The following is a 21,473-nucleotide window of genomic DNA, read 5'->3' as shown; positions in this document are numbered from 1 at the left end:
TATACTATACAATTATATAGTATATATACTATACTATAATATATAATATAATATTATAATATAGTATAGTATATTAATATAGTATAGTATAGTATAATATAGTATAATATATATAGTATAATATAGTATAGTATAATATTATATAATATTATAGTATATAGTACATATTATAATATATAATATATAACATTATAATTATATATATCATATTATATAATATACAATAATTATATAATATAATCATATATTATACACTATAATTATATAATTATATTATAATAGATAATATCATATTATAATATATTATAATATTATATAATTTTATATAATACTATATTATATAATATATACCATTATGTATAATATATAATAGTATATATTATATAATACAATATATTATATATTATATAATTATATATAAATAGTATATATTATATAATATAATATATTATATGTTATATAATTATATATTATTTTATATATAATTATATATTATATATAAAATATAATTTTATAAGAATATATTATATATAATATACTATATATCTAATAAATAATACTATATATAATATATATAATATATTCTTATAAAAATATATTTTTTATAAGATTTATGTATTTGAAAGACGAGAGAGAAATCAATCCTTCTTTCACCCACTCTCTAAAATGCTACAACAGCTGGGGCTGGGCAGGGACAAAGACTGGAGGAGTTAAGAAACCTAACCAGGTCTCCCATGTCGGTAGGGGCTCAAGCACTCTGTCATCATCTGCTGCCTTTCCAGGCTCAATAGCAGGAAGCTGGATGGGAAGCCGAGCAATCGGGATATGGAACTCGTTCGTGTGGCTTAACCTGCCTATACCAGTCTCAGACCTACCTTTATATATGCATACTATATTTGTACATGAATAGCCATAGATATTCCTTTCATGATCCTTTGGTTATATTCTGAGTAGAATCATGGGAAAAAATTGCATGGAAAAATCCCGGGGTGTTCCATCTGGGCTGCCCCAGAAGTGTCACTAGTAATATGCTACAGTCTTATTAATACCGAACATTATTACTTTAAAAGTTGCCATTTTCTGTGGCCAGTATAGAGCTGTAGTGAGTAACACTGCCACCTGTGAAGTTGGCACCCCACACAGGTACTGCTTCGCATCCTGGGTGTGCCACTTTTGGTCCAGCTCCCTGTAATACGTGGAAAAGGTAGCAGAAGAAGGCCAAGGTGCTTGGGTTCCTGCCACTCAAGTTGCAGATCCAGAAGAAGCTATTGGTTCCTGACTCTGGCCTGGCCATCGCTGGCCACTGTGGACAGTTGGGGAGTGAATCGGGATGGAAGATATCTTGAACTCTCTTTCTCTCTGCCTCTCCTTCTCTCTCTGCAACTCTGACTTAACAAATAAATAAAGAAATATTTTTTCAAAAGTTATCATTTGTAGGAGACAAGTATTTTTTTTTTGTTACTATTCAAGCCAAAGAGTTTCCCACCAATGCTTTCTTTATCAGTTAAACTTAATGATTTAGAGAATCAGGCAACAGTATCAGCTAAATAATTCTCATATTATAAATATGATATTGTATGGATTCCTACAGTTTCAATAAGAAATTAACACTGTCCAAAGAAATCAATTTTCTATATTTATTTCAAGATCTCTGACCTCTCGATCATACTATGAGCTCTATGAGGACGGAGGAAACATCTTGTTTGAGTTTGAAATCTTATCAGAATAACTGCAAATAAACATGCTCTATAACTCTTTTCCATAAAAACACACCGATGAAATAATAGATGAAAAACATAAACATAAATTGAAGCCATGCTTTTGGAGCTCTACAAGCTACACCAATAATCAAAACCAAACAAATATTATATCAGGACAAGACTCAGAAAAGGGGCTGTGTTTCCCTTGTTTCTTTTTGACATATAATTAGGGTATGATACTTGTAGATTGCCTGTGACTAATTTGGTTTACATCGCTAATACATCTTGTCTAACTATAGGTGTCTTTCAAAAAGCACTAGGAGTGGGCAATACATTTTTGTTTTAGTCTGTCTAAGTGGTACCACTTTAACTAATAGCAAGTCTTAAAGACAACTGCTTCCCTGCTCAGAGAGTTTGTGTCTCTTGGAGACCAATGGATAGATGACCATTTTGTTCTTTATTTTTTATAATATTTTACCTTTAAAGCCAGCCAGCAATCTGTTAAGGTTAACCCCTTACTAAAACAAGACTGGTTATATCTGCATTCCTTAAATCCTTTTATGGAAACAAGCAGTGAAGCATAGGGGAAAAAAGTGGCTTATCCAATGTGACATCAGGTATGAGTCACTTAGCCACCAGACAGGAGGCTGTTGGAGTTCCAACTTCTGGCTTTTGCTTAATTTTCTAAACTACACAAACATTAATCTAAAATGAAATCTCTCCTGCAGTCAGATCAGAAAAGATTTTAATCATTTAGTAAAAGTAAACAGCAAGCAATAATTATCTACTTCAAATTGTATGCAAAAAACCATAGGCATACCTGGGATAAGATTTATAATGGGAATAAAACTCATGGTTAATAATAATGTCTGCATTCACTGGGTAAGAGTCTAGACAAACCTAGCTTATGTGTCCTAAATTATCAGAAAGTGAAGGAAATATTTGTAAATTTTTTTTTAATTTTAAAATAAACCCTTGGTAATTAAAAAAAATAAAAGCTTTTTAGATGTCTATAGATTGCAAGTATGTTCAGATTTTATGTCAAGATGCACAGCATAGATATACAATTTTAGTAGACTAACATTTTGGATTGTAGCAGAACATTTTCATGGGGCCAATGATCTCACCTTCCATAGCAACAGAAACACAAGCAAATGGAAAAAAATGTAATAGACTTTGTCTAAGACTCACATGAAAACATTTATCTAACTACTTGGATAAAAGAAATTCAAATGCATGCATATGTATATGTTCAGATTTGGAAAGACTCACTGTTTTAGGCATAGCATCTTGACATTAATGTATACACATACTGTAATATCAGTCAAGGTCCCATTTGCATCTTTCAAGAGTGCAGCAAAGAAAGAACTTTGTAAAACTTAGTAAACTCCATGCGGAAGAATAAACTTAAGATACAAATGAAGAAAAACTCTGTTAACTATAAATAAGCTATATCAACCAAAATTACATTTTGTTGTAGCAGGTCAATGGAATAAAATCAAAAGTTAAGAAACATGCACAGATGTATAGATGTATTTAATAAGTGAAAAGGGACAATGAGAATATGATGGATTTCATAAACAATGCTGTAACAACAGCTGGCTACATCCATACTTCAGACCACATGTGAAATAAATTTCAGATGGACTGAACATCTCAATTAAGAAAGTCAATATAAACAAAATATTGGGAAAGTTTTTCCATGTATGACTTTGAAGATAGAAATTTATACGAATACTAATATATTCCATCACATAAAGCAAAAATAACACTAAAATATGTATTAAAGACATCAACAATTGCCTGTAATTTATCCTATAATCATTTGAACTTTTCACTTGTCTTTTAATCATATTTCATTTTTTGACAACGCACCAATTTGAAAATTGAGAAGTCAAATAAATCAATTCTACTTCCAATATTTTTTTTTTCATTTTTAACCTAGAAATATCTTTCCAGGTCCAATCCAGATCCAATTTCATTTATATTTTTCTTTCATTGCTTCTTATGATAACTAATGGGAAGGCTCTAATGGCTATGGCTCTATTATTAGCTGTTTGACTTAGAGAAGTTCTTAACCTCTCTGTGACTCAGTTTCATTTTCCTGAATAACCAGATGTAACACTCTACTGTTAGGAACAGTATGGCAACTAAAACAAATGTACACGAAGCACTCTTCCTGGCAAAAGCTGGTACGTAGAGCCAATAAATGACAGTCACTGCTTTCAATGGTATCCCACTGTATACTGGATTTCTTAATTTCACTGGAATATTTTCATTAACTGGAAGCTTCCGGTAATGGCACTGTGATCCAAATCAAAAATAAGTTTTGTATGATTTAATTAACATAGCTTTTTATTTCTAGAAGCATTTTTAAACCATCATAAATAGTATCTTAATTCTTTGAAGATAACCTGGTTGTACATCCCATTTTACAATTTGGTCTTTTAAAGTTGCAGACCAAAGTCATCAATTCCAAGAATATTCAAATATTTCTTGCATACCAGAATTACCATGATTATTGATGAAATATAAGTGGATGCGTACGCCCCTTTATCTTACCTCTAATAAGCCATCCTCTGGCAGGTCAGTGCAGTGAACGGCATTCTGGATCTTAGTTTTACCGAAGATTGCTCTAAGGGTGTCAGGACGTAAATGCCGGGCAATTTCCTGTGAAATACACATCTAAAGTTAGTCATGTAATTAATAAAAACACCAGCTGTATAAAGCACATGTTATTTGACTTGTGCAATACATATTATACAATGAAGGTGATGATTTTTTTTCCTGGAAAGAGCATGAATACAGTAAAATTTTGAACAGTAAAACATTTCTGCTTTTTCATGAGGATTTTTTTTTTTTGGTGACTCACTGTAAAGTCAGTCTATGATTAATTACGTTAGAAGGTAGACAATCATTACATTATTTTCTTCCAATACATTATGCAAATCTCACAAAGGAACAACCTGGTTTATTATTGTAAATCTTTTGTGTTTTATAGATAGCACAGATTTCAAAAACTTGACTTAAAATGAAGCAACTTGATACTGGTTTCAAAATATTTTCAAGAGATATTACAACTATTCCAGCTTGGAATAGTTCACCTTTGGAGGGAACACCTGGTGGGATCAGCACTGAATTTAAAGAGAGGACTCAGGTCCTATCAAGAGAATAGAACAAACAGAAGTACAGAGGCAAAGACATAACCGTTATGAAGGATGAAACTATCTAAATTGAATAAACTGATTTGAGAAAAGAGACGACAAAGCTGAGACAACAAACAGGCAGAACAAAAGACTGGAGTTACTCAAGGGATGTGATGATCATCCAGATGAGCGTGTTCCAGCAAATACAAAGTGGAGAGACTGGACACTTGAAATTCAGGTTGTTGGTGATTGGAGGACAGGTGGTTACGGTGCTTGAAAACCACCAGTTTGAGCTCAGGTTAAGGGCAGGAATGTTGGGGAAAAGGGCAACAGATGAAAAGACAAATATGCAAAGTGGATCACTTCTTCATGTATTTAGAAATCATAAAGAACTATGAAAGTCTATAGGGCAAGGACACTGGGCAATCTTCACATCTGAGGTTCCATATTTAAAAAAAATATCCATTCTAATTAGTCAAATTTCATTTTCCAAGTTGTCTTCCAATTGCTTCTATGTATATTTTTTATTTAAAAACACTTTCATAAACAAGAAAAGAAAGATGAATTGATTATTCATTACTTTTGCTTCCCATTACTTTGCAAGATTATGCATCGATTGTTAAATACTGACTCCACTTACATGGTGGAAGTCTGACAGTTTGTAAAATAAGATGTACTTTATAAAAACTATGAAAGGTGAATGCTTACTTTTTTTCCTATCACTTTAGGTTAGGAAAAAAATTACAGACAAATGACTGAGAGGGGGTAAACTATTTTAAATCTATTCTCTCTCAAATTTTGTCTGTGATCACAATCATGAAAATATTACCTTCACGTGTCTGCTACCTGCACAACAGTTTAAGTCTGAGGAGCTCTGTGTGTGCCTGTATATTTATAACACAATGTGCTGGATATAAATATAACATTGGCAGTTAGTGAGGTTTTAGCGAACATCCAATCAGAATGTGCTGTGGTTAGACTATGTGGTCTGTTTGGTTTTTCTTTGCAGAAATTTGTTGAAACCTTTTTGGTATCTTAATGGAGTCAACTGGAATGGAAACATGTCTGAGCAAGACTATTGTCACAAGTTTCAACACCTCAGAAACCAACTGTGGGATGAAGATCTTCGTGCAGGGGGTTGACTGGGGAGTGGCAAGTGAAAGAAACAGGAGAGGAAGAGTGAGGAGAAGCGCAGGACAGCCCCTTCCCAGTGGCCTCAGCCATGCTGGAGAGCGCGGGAGCCACAGTGACTTATCAGCCTCATCTTGAGTTGAAGTAAAGGGGTCACCTAAAATTACAGGATGCGAAGGACTGCAAGGAAGGGGACATGACCCATGCAAGGAAGGGAAAGGTGACTTTCTTCAGCAGAGGGTAATTCCTGGGGAAGGACTTTGTGAATCACTGTCTGCTGCCCACACTGTCAGCAGCTGGGGAATGAACAACCCAGTCCAAAAGGCGGACGGGCAGCTAGTGGTTCAATGTATGCAGCAGAAGGGAGTCCACGTGACCCGCCACGCCATCTACTATTAACATACACACATAGAAAATTTGGAATCTATGTATGTGAGGTGTTCTTAAAAGAGGCTTGGGAAATGTTTTATATGTTTTATATGTAATATATATATTATATATCTTATAATATATATATAAATTACACATACATATATATAAATTACATATATATATATAAATTACACCTGGACTTCAGAATTTTGGAGCAGCAAAATAACCTTATTTTCTAAAATTTTTACATGAATTTTCTGAAGTATTCATATATATAATACATATTCCATATGACAACTATGGCACCCTATAGTAATGTGATCTGATTACCATTCCTTTTAGGCAATTAATGTTTCTTTCTGGAAGTTTCCACGCTGGTCATTTACCAGCCATTCTGCTCCACGTCTGAAGATTTGCAGTTGCTCAGCTTTCCCTCCTCCATCTTTTACTTTCTTTTCTTTGACTAGCTCCATATAAAGGAAGTTTTGGCTCTAGCTTCCCTTTATTATTTCACATCTTCCATCTAATTGTTTGTGTTACACCTGTATAGATTTCCTCCATTTGACTTGCCACTTTACAAATTTTCTTTGAATTTGAGTTTATATGGAAATTCTGTTTGTGTATTAGTTTCATATTTCAAAAACTGTCTCTTGAGCTTTGAAAATCGACACTTTTGTGTTCAGAGATTCAGTAATCTGTGAAGTCCTTTTGAGGAAACTCTCTTTAAAGTGTCATTGTTATCTCTGTTTTGAGTTTGGTTCTAAGTATTGAATTTCATGTCTGTAGTAGTGGTTAACTTCAAATAATTGGCAATTCCTTGTCTTCATTATATTCCTTTTTGGCATCTCTATTCACCTGTAATAGCTGCCAGGGGCATGATGGTTAGAGCACAGAATATTCTGGTTGCTTTTCTTTTACACAGGGTGGGCAGGTGGGTTTCTTACCTTTTTGGGTGTCACTAGCTACCCCCACTATATTTTACTTCCTTAGCAAAAGTCCCACATTCATTGCCTTAGGCTGTGGCCACAGGAATCAATGGCCTCTGCTCACCGTAAGGAAGCATAAGGGCTGATACTCTGCTGTTCTTCAGGCTCCAAGCTAACCACCTGCTATTGGCTCTGCATCCCAATTTCCTAACACCCTGTCAGAGTCCTCCATCCTTCGGAAGCAGGCCTCCCCTTTATGTCACCATCTAATCCTAATGACCAGCTGAATTAGTGCTTTCCTTGTTCATAGTCTGTTAGTAATAGCCACTTTCTTGTTTACTACAAGCATTGAAGATTTGCTTTCAAAATAACACAAAGTAAAATTGATCTCCTGTCACTTCCTATAAGGACTGAAAAGTAAGGGGATGAGGCGTACATAGGGTCATCTGTTATCCTGATGCAACCTTACCTTAATAACATTCTCTGTGTATTCAAGTGTTTTAAACTATCTCTAATTCAGAGAGAGCATCATTTTGTTCCTCAAATGTTAATACAGCATGCTACTCACTTGCTCAGAAGTCTCAGAAGGCTCATTAATTCCTATTGACAAACGCTGAAACTCCTTTGAGTGGTATCCCATGCTTGTTTAAGACCTGCTTTATTCACACCTGCCTCGGAATGCTAAGGTCCTAATGAAAACATCATTTGTTCTTTGCATCCAACTCATTTCCTCCCAATGAGAGAATCCTTCCTAATCCAGGAACTCATGCTCCTGTTATATATGACTTGCAAATTACGTAGATTTTATGTGCCTATTTTCACATTAAATTGTCAACCTCTTCCCATAATGCAAGATTGCCCTGATATTCTGAGTCATATTAACACAAATACCACACAAGACATGTGGCATTTCTTGACTGACAAAAACTGGACAATGCAATACTCAGAGTCAGAATGGAAGAGCAGCCAAGAGCCATGGCTAAGGAGAAGACCCTCAGAGTTCCACCTCTGTGACTTAGCAGCTCTGAGTTCATGCCATCTTCCTTAACTTTTCTGTGCCTGCTTTGTGCTCTCACAGGCAAAATAAGGACAAAAAGAGGCCCTAACACAATGCTACTGTGAAGATTAAAGTACCTATAAAACTCTTTTAGGGCAATGGTTGGCACAAGACAAAGCTCAGCATTGGCTGTTTATTATTATAATCTTAGAATGAAAAGAAATTAGGATAATTCTCCCACACAAAAGGAGCATTTGGATCCGAGATCAAATATCTTTTAACAAACACCTCTCAAGAGTGTTAGACTAAAGGTAAAGATCTCATTCTCAAGTAATAAGATATTTAGACAAAAATCTATAAACCTCTAAATATGAGGCATTTTAGGGGTGTGAAATGTTTAGTTCAGTTAAATGATAAGGATGAATCGTGAACAGATGAAATGAGTGTTTTCTTCACAGCTGCACTGAAAATATAGGCTTTCATTTTGGATCCTTTTAAAAAAGATGCCATGAAAAACAAAAACTGAGAAAGGTATTGAGATGCTGATTTTAGTTTTAGCTTTGGTTACTGTAAAACATCATGGATATTTACACAAGGAAAAAAGCACAAACACTAAACATTTAAAAACTCTAAAAGGGAATGTGAAATACTAACAGCAGAATTCTATATGGATCATTTTCTTGTTCTTGATAGATTTTTTTCCCTAATCATTCCTAACAGAGTCATGTTCTCCGTGTCCCTTAGAGCCTGTGGTGAAGAATGTCTTAGCATCAGGGACAGATCCTTTCCTTAAAGGAACAGAAACATAAATTCTCAGACATACAGAAATCTCACACACACACACACACACACACACACACACACACACACACACACACACAATACAGTAGATAATCTGTAAAAAGCTACTGCAGAGGCTGGCACTGTAGAACAGAAGGTTAACCTGTCACTTGAAACCCTGCATCAGAGCCTGGGGTCCAGTGCCAGGTGTCCCACGACTGGTCCCATCAGAACACAACATCACAGCCCACGTACTTGTGCCCTGTTGACACTCACGTGGGAGAGCCAGGTGGGGTTCTGGGTGCTTGGTTTCAGCCTTGTCCATTTCAAGTATATCAGAAGATGGAACATCTCTACTTTTCTTCCTGTCATTTTGCCATACAAGTAAATAAATACATCTTAAAAAAAAAGTAAAATGGAATACTGCAGTATTCATGAATGATAGATTATACCAGTAGATGAAACATCTCTTTTTCTCTCTGTCACTGAGCCTTACAAGTAAAGTAAACCTCAAAAAAAGACTACTGCAGTATTATAAATGACAGATCATACTGAGAAAACCAGGTTCTTTCAAGAGTAATGTTTATTTGCAACTGAGGGAGCAGCAGTCTTTCAAATCCCTCCATATTCCTGGCCTTGTCAGCCTCCTGCACAACCTTGTCTGCTCAACCTCATTAAGTCAACTGCTAGCTTACTTCACAGCTTATCACGAATACTAAAAATTCTGCTCAGGTAATCCTGCAGTGGGAGGAAGAATTCTGGCTTACAGAATGACCTCTAAATCAAAGACATGGAAAAATACACCAAATGAATGGTGGTTAGCAAAATACTGAAAACAAAGAAGAGAAAATGCACTAATTCTACGGTTGTGTGCATTATAAAGAATCTTATTGTTTACTGAATAATGAGGTCCATGGGAATGATAAACTACAGGCAAAGAACAAGCAATTTCCACAGTAGCTCCGGACTGCATTTTTTGCAATGCAGTCGTGTATCTAGCAATGCAAATGACATATCATTTAAGAAATGAATTATAAAGATATTTGTGAAATTTGCTAATTACAGAGAATTTTATAATCAACTATAGAATATAAGTACCAGATAGTGGATAATTACAGAGAAATTTGTAATCAACTACCGAATACAAGTACCATATGGTGGATAATCACTCAGTTACTAGACTAATTTGGGGATAATTCCTAATGCCAGGAAATCTAAACTATAGGATAACCATATTATCCGCGATATAAGTACCCAAATATCAAAAGATGAAGTGGCACAATTCCAGGCCTAACAATGTGAAAATAGCTGTCAAAAGAACTTTAACATGTGTTATAATCATTGCTGCCATTCCATAGGCAACAATGATAATAAAACCCAATAGCAAAGACCGATAAAATAGCTGCATAAATAAGATACAAATATTCATGCTGCTAACCATTCTGGTACTCTTTTAAAAATGTGCTAGAATATTGAACAGTACATGCTGAATCATCTTTGTGCCTCCACTGGCACTTTAAAAATAGCAAAACCCTCAGAGAACTTTTCCTCTTACCATGCAGCTTTGCATCAACCAAGGCAACTGTTGCCGTTTTATATTCCTAGCAGATAAAGCAATTTGCTATTGAGACAATGAATCACGGTGAAAGCACTGGAAATAGAAGAAGAAGGCAAGGAAGAGATCCAGAACCCACCTCCTATGAAACCTAAGCATCCTTCTGGGATGTGTGCAGAGGTTCTAGATTGTAACCCTGCAGGGTTAAGCTCAACTGCTTACTTATTAGTCTCATCTCACTTTTCATTAGGTAAAATTTAATTAGTGTACTATAAATGTACAGAAGCTGAAGAGGGTCATGATTAAATGTTATTTCAGGTGAAACACTTAGACAACCACATCTTGATCTTCTACTAGTTTTCCACAAACCACATGTCATAGTCATGTCGGCCTGGCTGTCTGCTACTCCAGTCTATAAGAGGCACTGGCTCAAATAAGAAGCAAGTCTCATCTGACATAGGTGTTCTTTTAAAATGTCAAATTATAATCTCTGTGTCCTCCTCCTCTTTTTTTTTTTTTTTGAGTGGGGCACATGCCTTTACACAGCTTTCACATAAATTACCGTATATTGTGGCCAAAATCAAAAGATGCATTTAGGTAAGCAAAGTATAAGAACATAAAGATTAGCGTAAGAGGAAATGACATAACTTTTTGGTAAATATTTCTCCATTTCTTTTCTATTTTCTATAAAAACTTTGTAACAGGAGGTTGAATCTTTGTGGTACACTCATCTTACTACTAAGAAACTTGAAGAGCACTGTTAATCTCTCCCCAGTAGAATGATCCTGCCTGGTTGATCCGGCCGTGCTGAAACACCTCCTCTATCAACAAGTCAACTTACAGCTCAACATTGAGAACTGCCCTAAAGGAACAAAATGACAAAATAACTGGGATCCTTCTGGGGCACTTGTAATACCCAATTCATTGCCAAGTTCTGCCAATACAGTACTAAAAAGAGCTCATATTAGTTTATAATATTTCTGTTTTTACTCTGCCACCAAATTCTCTTTCCTAGAATGTTGGTGTTCTCGATTTTTAATCTTATTAGTCTAATAGTCTCCTAGTTTTGATTGCTCTAAGTATATACATTCTTCACAAAAGAAAGTCAGAGAGAAATTTATCAAATGTTAGTTGGATCATACCACTTCCCATCCCAAATCCATTTATATTTCCTTTCATAGGAGAAAATCAAGTTCTGAATTCCTACCTCCTTGCTAATTTTCCCCATAGTATTACAATAGTATAGTCCTTCATAAGGAATCCTAATTCCATCAGTCTGTTATTTACGTGTGACCCAACATTGCTGGTACGGACAATGGCAGACAGTAAAGCATCCCATTGTCTAGATATGCCCAACAGTTTCATTGGGAGTTGATCTTTGATTTGGATGTAGGGATGCACACTGCATTGTATCCACAAATCTGAGTATGATAGTCTCTATTATGCCATCACTATACATTCCTTTAAATGAGAAGCCACAAAACAAAATCAATAACAGGTATGAAGTTAAAATAAACAAAATATTCACAGCACCATGCAGTCAAAAAAAACAAAAACACGCCACTGAATAGCCAACACAAGGGTGAAGATAAGAAACCACAAAAGTCTCTTTGATAAAATGGTGCCACCAAGTGATCTATGAGTCAGTGATGAATTCGACAAGAGAAACTATTTGGAAGAAATGAAAATGAGATCAAACACATTAAAACACATGGGCTGCAAAAAGAGAACGTGGAAGCAATGGTCTTACCCATATCCCTGTAACAACTGACCCTTTGCACCATAATCAACTATGTAAAGATCATCATCATCATCATAATAATAATACACATGGATTGCACCAAAAACAGTATGGAAAGGGTTATTGATCTTACAGTTTGCATGAAGGCTGCCTTATATCAGAAAGAACATATGGTATTTGTCCTTTTAGATTGGCACATTTTATTTATTTATTTTTTTAAACATTTATTTATTTTTATTACAAAGTCAGATATACAGAGAGGAGGAGAGACAAAGAGGAAGATCTCCCATCTGATGATTCACTCCCCAAGTGAGCGCAATGGCCGATGCTATGCCGATCCAAAGCCAGGAGCCAGGAACCTCTTCCGGGTCTCCCACGCGGGTGCAGGGTCCCAAGGCTTTGGGCTGTCCTCGACTGCTTTCCCAGGCCACAAGCAGGGAGCTGGATGGGAAGTTGGGCTGCCAGGACATGAACCAGCGCCCACAAGGGATCTCTGCACATGCAAGGCTAGGGTTTTAGCCAATTGGGCTACAGCGCCAGGCCCTGGAACGTCCATGTCTTAGCAGCAGTGGAAAACCTGTTAGGGCATGTACTTACTGGATTTCTCAGATCTGAAGGCAGAGAGTTGGGGGTGGGAGAGACAGAGAGAAATGACGTTAGGCCTGGCCAAAGCCAGGACCCAGGGTCTCAATCTGGGTATCTCAGGTGGGTGGCAGCGGCCATCATCTTGGCCATCATCTGCTGCTTTCCCAGCTGTGTGAGCAGGAAGCTGGAGCTGAAGTTCAGAATAGCCAGGACTTGAATCAGCAGTCAGGTTTAGATGCCGTTATCCCAAATGGCAACTTAACACACTGTACCACAAGGTGTATAAAGATAACTTTAAGTATTGGTCCATCTCTTCCCACCCACTTTTGTAAGTCATAAGCCCCACCTACACTTAGTCTTTTTTTTTTTTTTAAGATTATTTTGAAAGGCAGTGTTAAAGAAACACACACACACACACACACACACACACACACACACACAGGTATATATAGATCTCTTCCATATACTGGTTCATTCTCCAAATGGCAATCACGACTATGAACTTGATCAGACGGAAGCCAGGATCCTGAATTCCATGCAGGTCTCCCACATGGGCACCTGGGGCTCAAACACTGGAGCCATGTTTTGGTGCTGTAGCCAAGGCAACAGTCTTCTAATTGTTCATGGGTTCTTGTCATTGGTGACTTGTCCTCAGCATTTAGCATGGACCATCCCCTTATTCCTGAAGCTCTCCCTTTACTCAGCCCTCATATGCCCGAATCAAGGTTCTCCTCCCGACGGACTCCGTGGGCTTCTGCTTCCACTCCGTGCCTCTTCTCAATCCTATCTTCTGGTTCTCCTGGGCAATCTCATTCGCCACGACCACTTCTCTTCAGAGCAGCACTGAATCTCCAGCCTTTGCCCAGGCCTTCCTCCTGAGCTCCAAGCTGGAAAACAGAACTTCTTCACCAACCTAACCTGGTCATCCTACATGATTCTTACATTCAGCTTGGCAAAAACAAGCTATCTCTCCTTCCCACACATCTTCCTATCAGATTTTCTTCTTGAATGGCACCACATTCAAACAAACTATGAATGAATGTTCTTGGCCAAACGCTTTTGAGTCACCATAAGGACAACCCTCCTTTCTCCCATTAACTGGTCTGTTACCATGGCCTGTGGATTCTCTCTCTTATTAAAGCAGTGTCACAAATAAAACCGCTGTCTTCTGCTATCTGTCTCACACAGCTGCTCAGTTTCCCCTACTTGAGTGTTAGCGCCCATCACGGTTTTCCCGAATGTTCAGCCTACACAGTAATGGGCTAGTTCTATTTTGTTCAATCCTCACGACCAAAGGGTCACTACTTAATTTCTTCATCTCATTTCGTAATCTGTCCCTCCACTTATTCAATATGTATTCATTCATATTATAATATGTGAAGTATTGTCAGAGATAAGGAAACAAAAATGAATCTGGTGGAATTTTTATTCTAAGGATTCAGTCTCATAGGAAGACAGGCAAATAAATAGCCAGTTACGTTTAATGATCAACTTTCAAAAAAATAAAACAGGGCCCAGTGTGGTGGCCTAGCGGCTAAAATCCTCGCCTTGAACGCACCGGGATCCCATATGGGCGTCAGTTCGAATCCCAGCAGCTCCACTTTCCATCCAGCTCCCTGCTTATGGTCTGGGAAGGCAGTCCACAACAGCCCAAAGCCTTGGGACCCTGCACCTACGTGGGAGACCCGGAGGAGTTTCTGGCTCCTGGATCCTGGCTTCGGATTGGCACAGTACCGGCCGCTGCGGTCACTTGGGGAGTGAATCATCAGATGGAAGATCTTCCTCTCTGTCTCTCCTCCTCTATGTATATCTGACTTTGTAAGAAAAATAAATAAATCTTTTTAAAAAATAAAACAACCATTTTCACGGTAGCCTTACTTCCACTGTGATAAAAAAAAGTGGAATGTGGAAGTGATACCAACAGTGGGGTCTTGCAAGCTGGTGCAAGCTGGCTGCAGCATTGTGGAAGAATCACAGTGTGCCAAGAACTCTTTTTAGAATTATATGCAAAGTGTGATGAGAACCCAACTGAGGGAACTTCAGTGCACCTACAACAGGCTCTTTAGAATACTCCTGGTTTTGTGAATCCCTTCCCATTCTTCACGGCTACTGCCTTAGTTCAGCTGGATGCAATGGGAGGCCAGATGATACAAATGTTCCTTTTCTCAAATATGTCTGATGGCTCCCCACTGCTTTTCAGTCTAGACCTTCAAGATTTGGTGATTCAATTTAATGTTTAGTCCTATTCAATCCCTCATTTCTACATGATTTTTCATTTTGAAAATATTAAAATTGAAGGGCTCAGTGCAGTAGCCTAGCACCTAAAGTCCTCTCCTTGAACACGTGTCAGGATCCTATATGGGCACTGGTTCTAATCCAAGCTGCCCCACTTTCCAACCAGCTCCCTGCATGTGGCCTGGGAAAGCAGTCGAGGATGGCCCAAAGCCTTGGGACCCTGCACCCACGTGGGAGACTTGGAGGAGGCTCTGGGCTCCTGGCTTTGGATCAGCTCAGCTCTGGCTGTTGCGGCCACTTGGGGAGTGAATCATCGGATGGAAGATCTTCCTCTGTGTCTCTCTTTCTCTTTGTACATCTGATTTTCCAATTAAAAAAAATAAATCCTTTTAAAATGCACTAAAAAGAAAATATTAAAATTGAAAAAGACTGATAAAATAGAAACAAACTTAGTTCAAGCACTCAGATTAAAAAGAAGAGAGAGGATCTTCCTATTTGCCACAAGACTTGCACCAGGTGCTGTGATATTCCAAAGTCTTGGCAAACCTAATGCGAAGGAAAGGAAGCGAACACTTCGCATCTCACCAGGCTGCACTCATGCCATTTCTTCTCCTGTGTTTTCTTGTTCTTCTCTGAATCCTGAAACTATCTTACAAAAAAAGTAGGAACTCCAAGACCTTAACTCTGTGAAATTAACTCCAGCCAGTTTCTCAATGGTGGTGAAGAACTCTGGATTACAAAGGGTGCTTAGCTCAGTGATTTGCAGAGCTAATGTTGTCTTGTTTGTTTTGTGGTAACAGCAAGGACAGCGTGCATCTTGCAATCTGCTGTACTCTGAATGCTCAAACTGCCTACTTCAGAGTAAGTGTTTTAACAGTTACTACGTACACATCCAGAAACTGATTCTTGAACATCTCCTCCTAAAGCTGGTCAGTCTACTGGGAAAAGGGATTGTGCCTTACTTAGCTAAGCATCCCTCCCAGTGTTCTCAGATGGAGGCACTTCAATACGTGATGACTGCATTGGGCTCAATCTTCCCATAGGCATTTCGCTTATAAAACAATGTTCATTTATTTTATTTATTTGGAAGCAAGAGATGTGGATGGGTGCTGTGGTGTGCTGGAAGCTCAAATGAGCGACTTCTCTGGTAAACCTATATGCTGGTTTACTTTTCCCCAAATCCTACAACATCCAAGAGTGGACCAGGCTGAAGCCAGAAATCCAGAATTAAATAAATGTAGGGTTCCCAGCAGGGTGGCAGGGTTCCAATGACCTGACCCCATCACCTGGTGCCTTCCCGTAGTGCATTAGCAGGAAACAGGAATCGGAAAATGATGCACATCGAGGCATTTATGGGAAACAGAACCAACCCATCATTATAGGAACCCGATTCCCAAGCTGCACCAGTAGCGGGATCAGGTCATTCTGACTTCTTCTATAATTGTTACAAATGGGAAAGTGCCATCGGCCCTGATCAAGGGGCTAAGAAACTCCAAAGAATCGGCTGTTACTGAAGAAAGCAAGTGCTAAATCCCATGATGTCTGGAGGTTCCTGAAGGAATTTTTTCCTAGGTATCAGGAAATGCTGAACTGTGTGCGCATTGTGCTTTTTGGTAAAGAAGTATTTACTTATTTGAAAGGGAGCGTGACAGTGAGGTGCTGTCACCCACAACAGCAAAGACAGGAACCAGGAAATGGGAGGCAGGGGCGCAAACACGAGGCTATCACCTGCTGCCTTCCAGGGCATCAATAAGAAGCTCTACCACACACATCACAGGCAGCACTTGAACCTGTTGCTCTAATTCTGGATGCAGGCATCGCAAGCAGTGGCTTAACATGCACCATAACAACACTTGCCTAGAGTTATTTATCTAGTTTATGGATACGGTTACCCATCTAATTTAATTCTAGCGGAGTCTGAAATGCTATGTCACAAAGTGTCCCCACTTCCTGTTTAAAATAAATAAATAAAAAAAAAACCGATACAAGACTTTACACCATGACATGTAATTAATTGGAGGCTCACTGGCTAATCCTCCATCTGCAGGTGCTGGCATCCCATGTGAGTGCCTTCTTCTCATGTATCCTTTATTTGTTTGACTCAGAACTGCATGTTTACAAATAAAATTATTTGCGTAAGAGGAAAAAAAAAGACAAATACTTGCTTTGGTAAACAGCCATTCAGTCTTAATTAGAATTCTTGTATGAGTTGCTTTTTTTGTCTTGTTTATACAATCTAATGTCTCAAATGTGACAAGATCTTGCTAGAACTACAACAGTGTAGCTGGTAAGTCAAGCTGATTAATGCTGCTCACTGCAATGCCTATAACTTACGATCGGTTCAGGTTAATTAGTGACCCAAATAGTAAGCAACTGCTTTGTACACGAATGCACAGCAGGAACGGACATAAATCTTCCTATTTGTAGAAAACATTTTTCAAGGGAAAGCCTGAAGCCATTTAAACAGAAATTTACTAAACTGCCATTTTAGAAAGGGCAAGACAAAACAAATGATGAATTAACATTATTTATCCACCGACCAAGTAATTTACCTATAGAACCCGAATGTAAGGTCATAGGAAAAAGCTTCTAAAAACACACGTAAACCTTGTTTTTCTAACATCCTTTTACATAAAAGTTAGAAAAATATTGCTAAAGAAATGTTAACCAATGTCTGCGGTGGGACACGATATATCTGGTAATAGCCACGTTACGCAAATACAGTTAGTGATATCAGAGGAAATCATAACACATAATAGTCAGGAGGATGCTACAAAATTATAATTGTGATCTTAATTTTCAAATAATATACATTTAAAAATAGTATAAGATCAAAGTGTATCTAATAATTCTGGGAGGGAGACAAAACAACTATAGTTTTGAAATTTTGGTATTTTTAGCTTTTCCCCATAATTTTTCTTAATGTTGCTTTAGGGGAGATCATGAGCTAATAAACAGTTACTTCTGTAAGTAGAAAGAAAATAATAAAAATATACTTTAAAATGTTTCATTTTAGTTCTCAGCAAACAAAGAGGTTTTATTTTAATTTGCTTTATTTCACTTGTAAAGAATTGAAGTAGAGATATGAGAGCCTGGAGGGAGAGAAAATACCAAAAAAGTATAGGTTAGGTAGAATGGCATCAACTAAGCCATGGTGCATTTCACAAGGAGAAAACTGGTGAATTCCTTATTAAACCAGAGACATGAGTGGACTCCCCTTGGGGGTTAAGAGGACTGGCTGGGTTGGAACTCCAGCTCTGGCTCCTGACTCTAGCCTCCTGCTAATGCAGACCTCAGGACTGCTCAGGAAACTGAACTTTTGCCCTTCATAGGGAATCCTGGAGTGCATTTGGTTGCACTAAAGCCTGGAGACTCGAAGTCACGGCTTATTGTTAACATTTATTTCTTCACTTTGAAGTTCCAACGTAAAAGGCAATGGACAACTGCTTGTTCCAGGCAGACATGTTGCAAGACTCCCAATGGTTGCCTGAAACAATGGAACACACAAAAACTAAAGGAATGTACTACTTCTTCCTATACCTGAATGTCTTTGAAAGAAAAAAAAATTTATAAATCAGGCACAGGACGAGTTTAATACTAATGCAATGGAACAGCTGTAACAATATAACATAATAAATCTCATTAAAGCCTGGACATAGGGGCTCGTGTTGCAGTGCAGTACTTAAACAGTATCCCATATCACAATGCTGGACTGGATGTCAGCTGTTCCACTTGCCATCAGTCTCGCTGTGAATGTGTCTCGGAGGGCAGTAAGTGATGGTGAAGTACTTAGGTCTCCGCCACTCACGTGGGGGAATCAGCTGATGTTCCTGGCTCCTGGCTCCAGCCTGGCCCAGCCTTAGCTGTGATGGCTGTTTGGGGAGCGAACTAGTGGAAGGAAGATCTATCTACCTTTCTTCTTTGTCTCCCTGCCTTTTAAATAAGTAAATAAGTCCCCTCCCCATTTCTTTTCTTTCTTTCTTTTCTTTAAGAAAACTGTACTTCATTTCTTTAATTTTAAATTTGTTTCTGGACTAGAGTTGACTTTGGGTAGCTGAACCTGTGAAAGGTGAAACCAAAAATAAGTGTGTAGAATTCTTGACATGGGAACCTGATACTCATAGAATTCAGAGCTTACTGGGGGAAAGTGTATCTACTTTTTAAGAACAGATCTACTGAGCAAGATGTTGCAAGAGAGAGGAAAAGACCAAATAACTAAGGCGACTAGACATGGGTTTTAGAGAGTCTTGTGAACCTGAATGTTGTGAAGCCAGAAAAAGAAGTTGATAATATATGCTCTCAGCCTGTCTGGCATCTATCAAAACAGATAAGCTAGAGTTTGTTTCTATTGATCACAGGGAAAAATCAGGGAAAAAAAAGGCATCCAACACCCTCAGCAATTTACAAGGATTTGACTTACATCTCTGCTTACTTCTAAGTGATGTTCACATACTGCACAGAATAAAGCACTTAATAATTTTTTTTTTTCTGAAACAAACAACGGTATCAGTAAGCATGAAAGTTTACTAGGCACTTTTCAGGTAAAGGGTGGTCTGTGGACCAGCTGCAGCACATCTCCCATAAACGAAGCGTTCCAGCTCTCACTTCAGACCAGATGAGGCACAATCTGGAGTTCAGCAAGAGCCCCCCTCCCCCAGATAATCCCTAGATACATGGAAGCTTGATAAACACTGTACCAGAACATTCCTCCTCCCCCCTTTTTTGGTATGGGAGGTACTAAAAGGATATAATGTAGATTCTCTAATTAGTTTATAAACCAGAAAGGCAGGAACACATATAAAAAAGTAAATGATTCAGGTTGTATATGCTAACCCAAGGATGAGAGGTGATGACAAGTTATAGAAGAATTTGAAGGAATGTAAAATTCACTGAAGGTTAGGATGGTTAATGTCATCTTACAGGAAAGACAAGTGGGAAATAAGAAAAAAATGGAATGCTGAATACTCCAGTATGCTTTCTATAGATGTGTTTCTAACAGTTCTGTAGATTTCACACACCTAGAGCTCTGAATGGGATCACGGTGCAAGAAACTTACTGAACTACTTCACTATAGTAACACGAAAACAGCATACTGAAGGGGGAGCAAAGCTTGAGGCAAGAACGGTGTGAGGAACTTTCAGAGCCCACACTGGCTCATTCTGCAATCTACACCCCCCCCCCAAAACATGCATTTCAGTTTCTTTTTTTACAACATATGTGTTACACATTTACGTTGCATCTAATATGTTGAGAAGCTTTTCTTGAAAGCATGCCTGAAAGAAATTCTTTGGGAAAGTACGGATTGTATAATATGAACAGCCTATCCTGATTGCAAGTACTGTATTTTTTCAAATCGGTGCTTTCAAAAGGAGCCTTTTCTACTTACTATGTAGCAGTAAGGGTTGCTGTTTGGATGGGTGAACACAACTCTACTTACAGGTGTGAAAGGAGGGCCCGTATCTGCATTGTTATATGTGGGTCACCTAAATCCTTGTCTTTGGCCTTGCAAGTGCTAGGACCGCCTCACTGAGATATAAATAAAACGCCTTGCGAGCAGCATCCTGAGAACACCCTGGCTCAGTACTATTCACGCCAGCTGTAACTGATCCTGGACTCAGACCTGGCACTGGGGTCCATGGCTTTTCCCTACCGATGGCCTTGTAGAGTGTCAGGCTTCTTTTGTGTCCAAAAATGGTCATTTCCCAGGGTCCCAAAAAAAGGTTTAAAAATATTTTCCCTCCGTCTTGACACAAAGAATACGGTCTGGGGGTAATGCCGCAGGGGGCTGACATTTGAAACTGACAAGCAGCACGGGTGCATTAGGGGGAGAGGTGGCACGTGTTGTCACAGCCTCCTGGGGTTTGGAGTCCCTTTGGAAGTGCTTAGGGCTCCAGCTGGCGGCTCCACCTCGGCCCCAGTGTGCATGGCTTCGGGGAAACTCGGGTCCCTCTTGCTGACGGTGTGGTAAACATGACTGGTTGAAATATGGTTATTTGATGAGACATTCAGAAAAAGGGACCTGCTTTATGGATACAAAGAAAATGGAAAGAAAAAGGCCAAAATGTTAAATAATGAGATCCTTCGTGAAACAATCTCATTTTTTTTTTTTTAAATCTAATGCAAGTAAAAAGGCGAAATGAATGAAATAAAAAGGGACTAAAAGGTAAACTTTCCGAGAGAATCCATCAATTAACATACTGAAAATAGTGAGACCAAGGAAATAGAGAAATTGAGCTCGTGTCATGGCATAGTTGGCTAAGCCACTGTCTGACACACGGCATCTCCTATGGCTACTGGTTTGAGTT

The 21,473-nt window shown here is 38.2% G+C and overlaps 1 protein-coding gene across 1 annotated transcript in view; it reads right to left on the bottom strand.

Moving 5' to 3' along the window:
* NME7 (NME/NM23 family member 7) overlaps positions 1-21,473 on the bottom strand; it is a 187,137-nt gene that overhangs the window by 42,428 nt on the left and 123,236 nt on the right. The window contains exon 11 of the mRNA XM_040987543.1: positions 4,263-4,370. Within this exon, the coding sequence (XP_040843477.1) occupies positions 4,263-4,370 (108 nt within the window). The remainder of the gene's footprint in view (positions 1-4,262; positions 4,371-21,473) is intronic.

This window comes from Ochotona curzoniae, unplaced genomic scaffold, assembly GCF_017591425.1.
Source record: "Ochotona curzoniae isolate NIBS_2020 unplaced genomic scaffold, NIBS_Ocur_1.0 contig_4754, whole genome shotgun sequence".
In the NCBI taxonomy this organism is placed as follows: domain Eukaryota; kingdom Metazoa; phylum Chordata; class Mammalia; order Lagomorpha; family Ochotonidae; genus Ochotona; species Ochotona curzoniae.
Note: the sequence above shows the minus strand (reverse complement) of the source record. Positions and strands in the feature narration are given on the sequence as shown.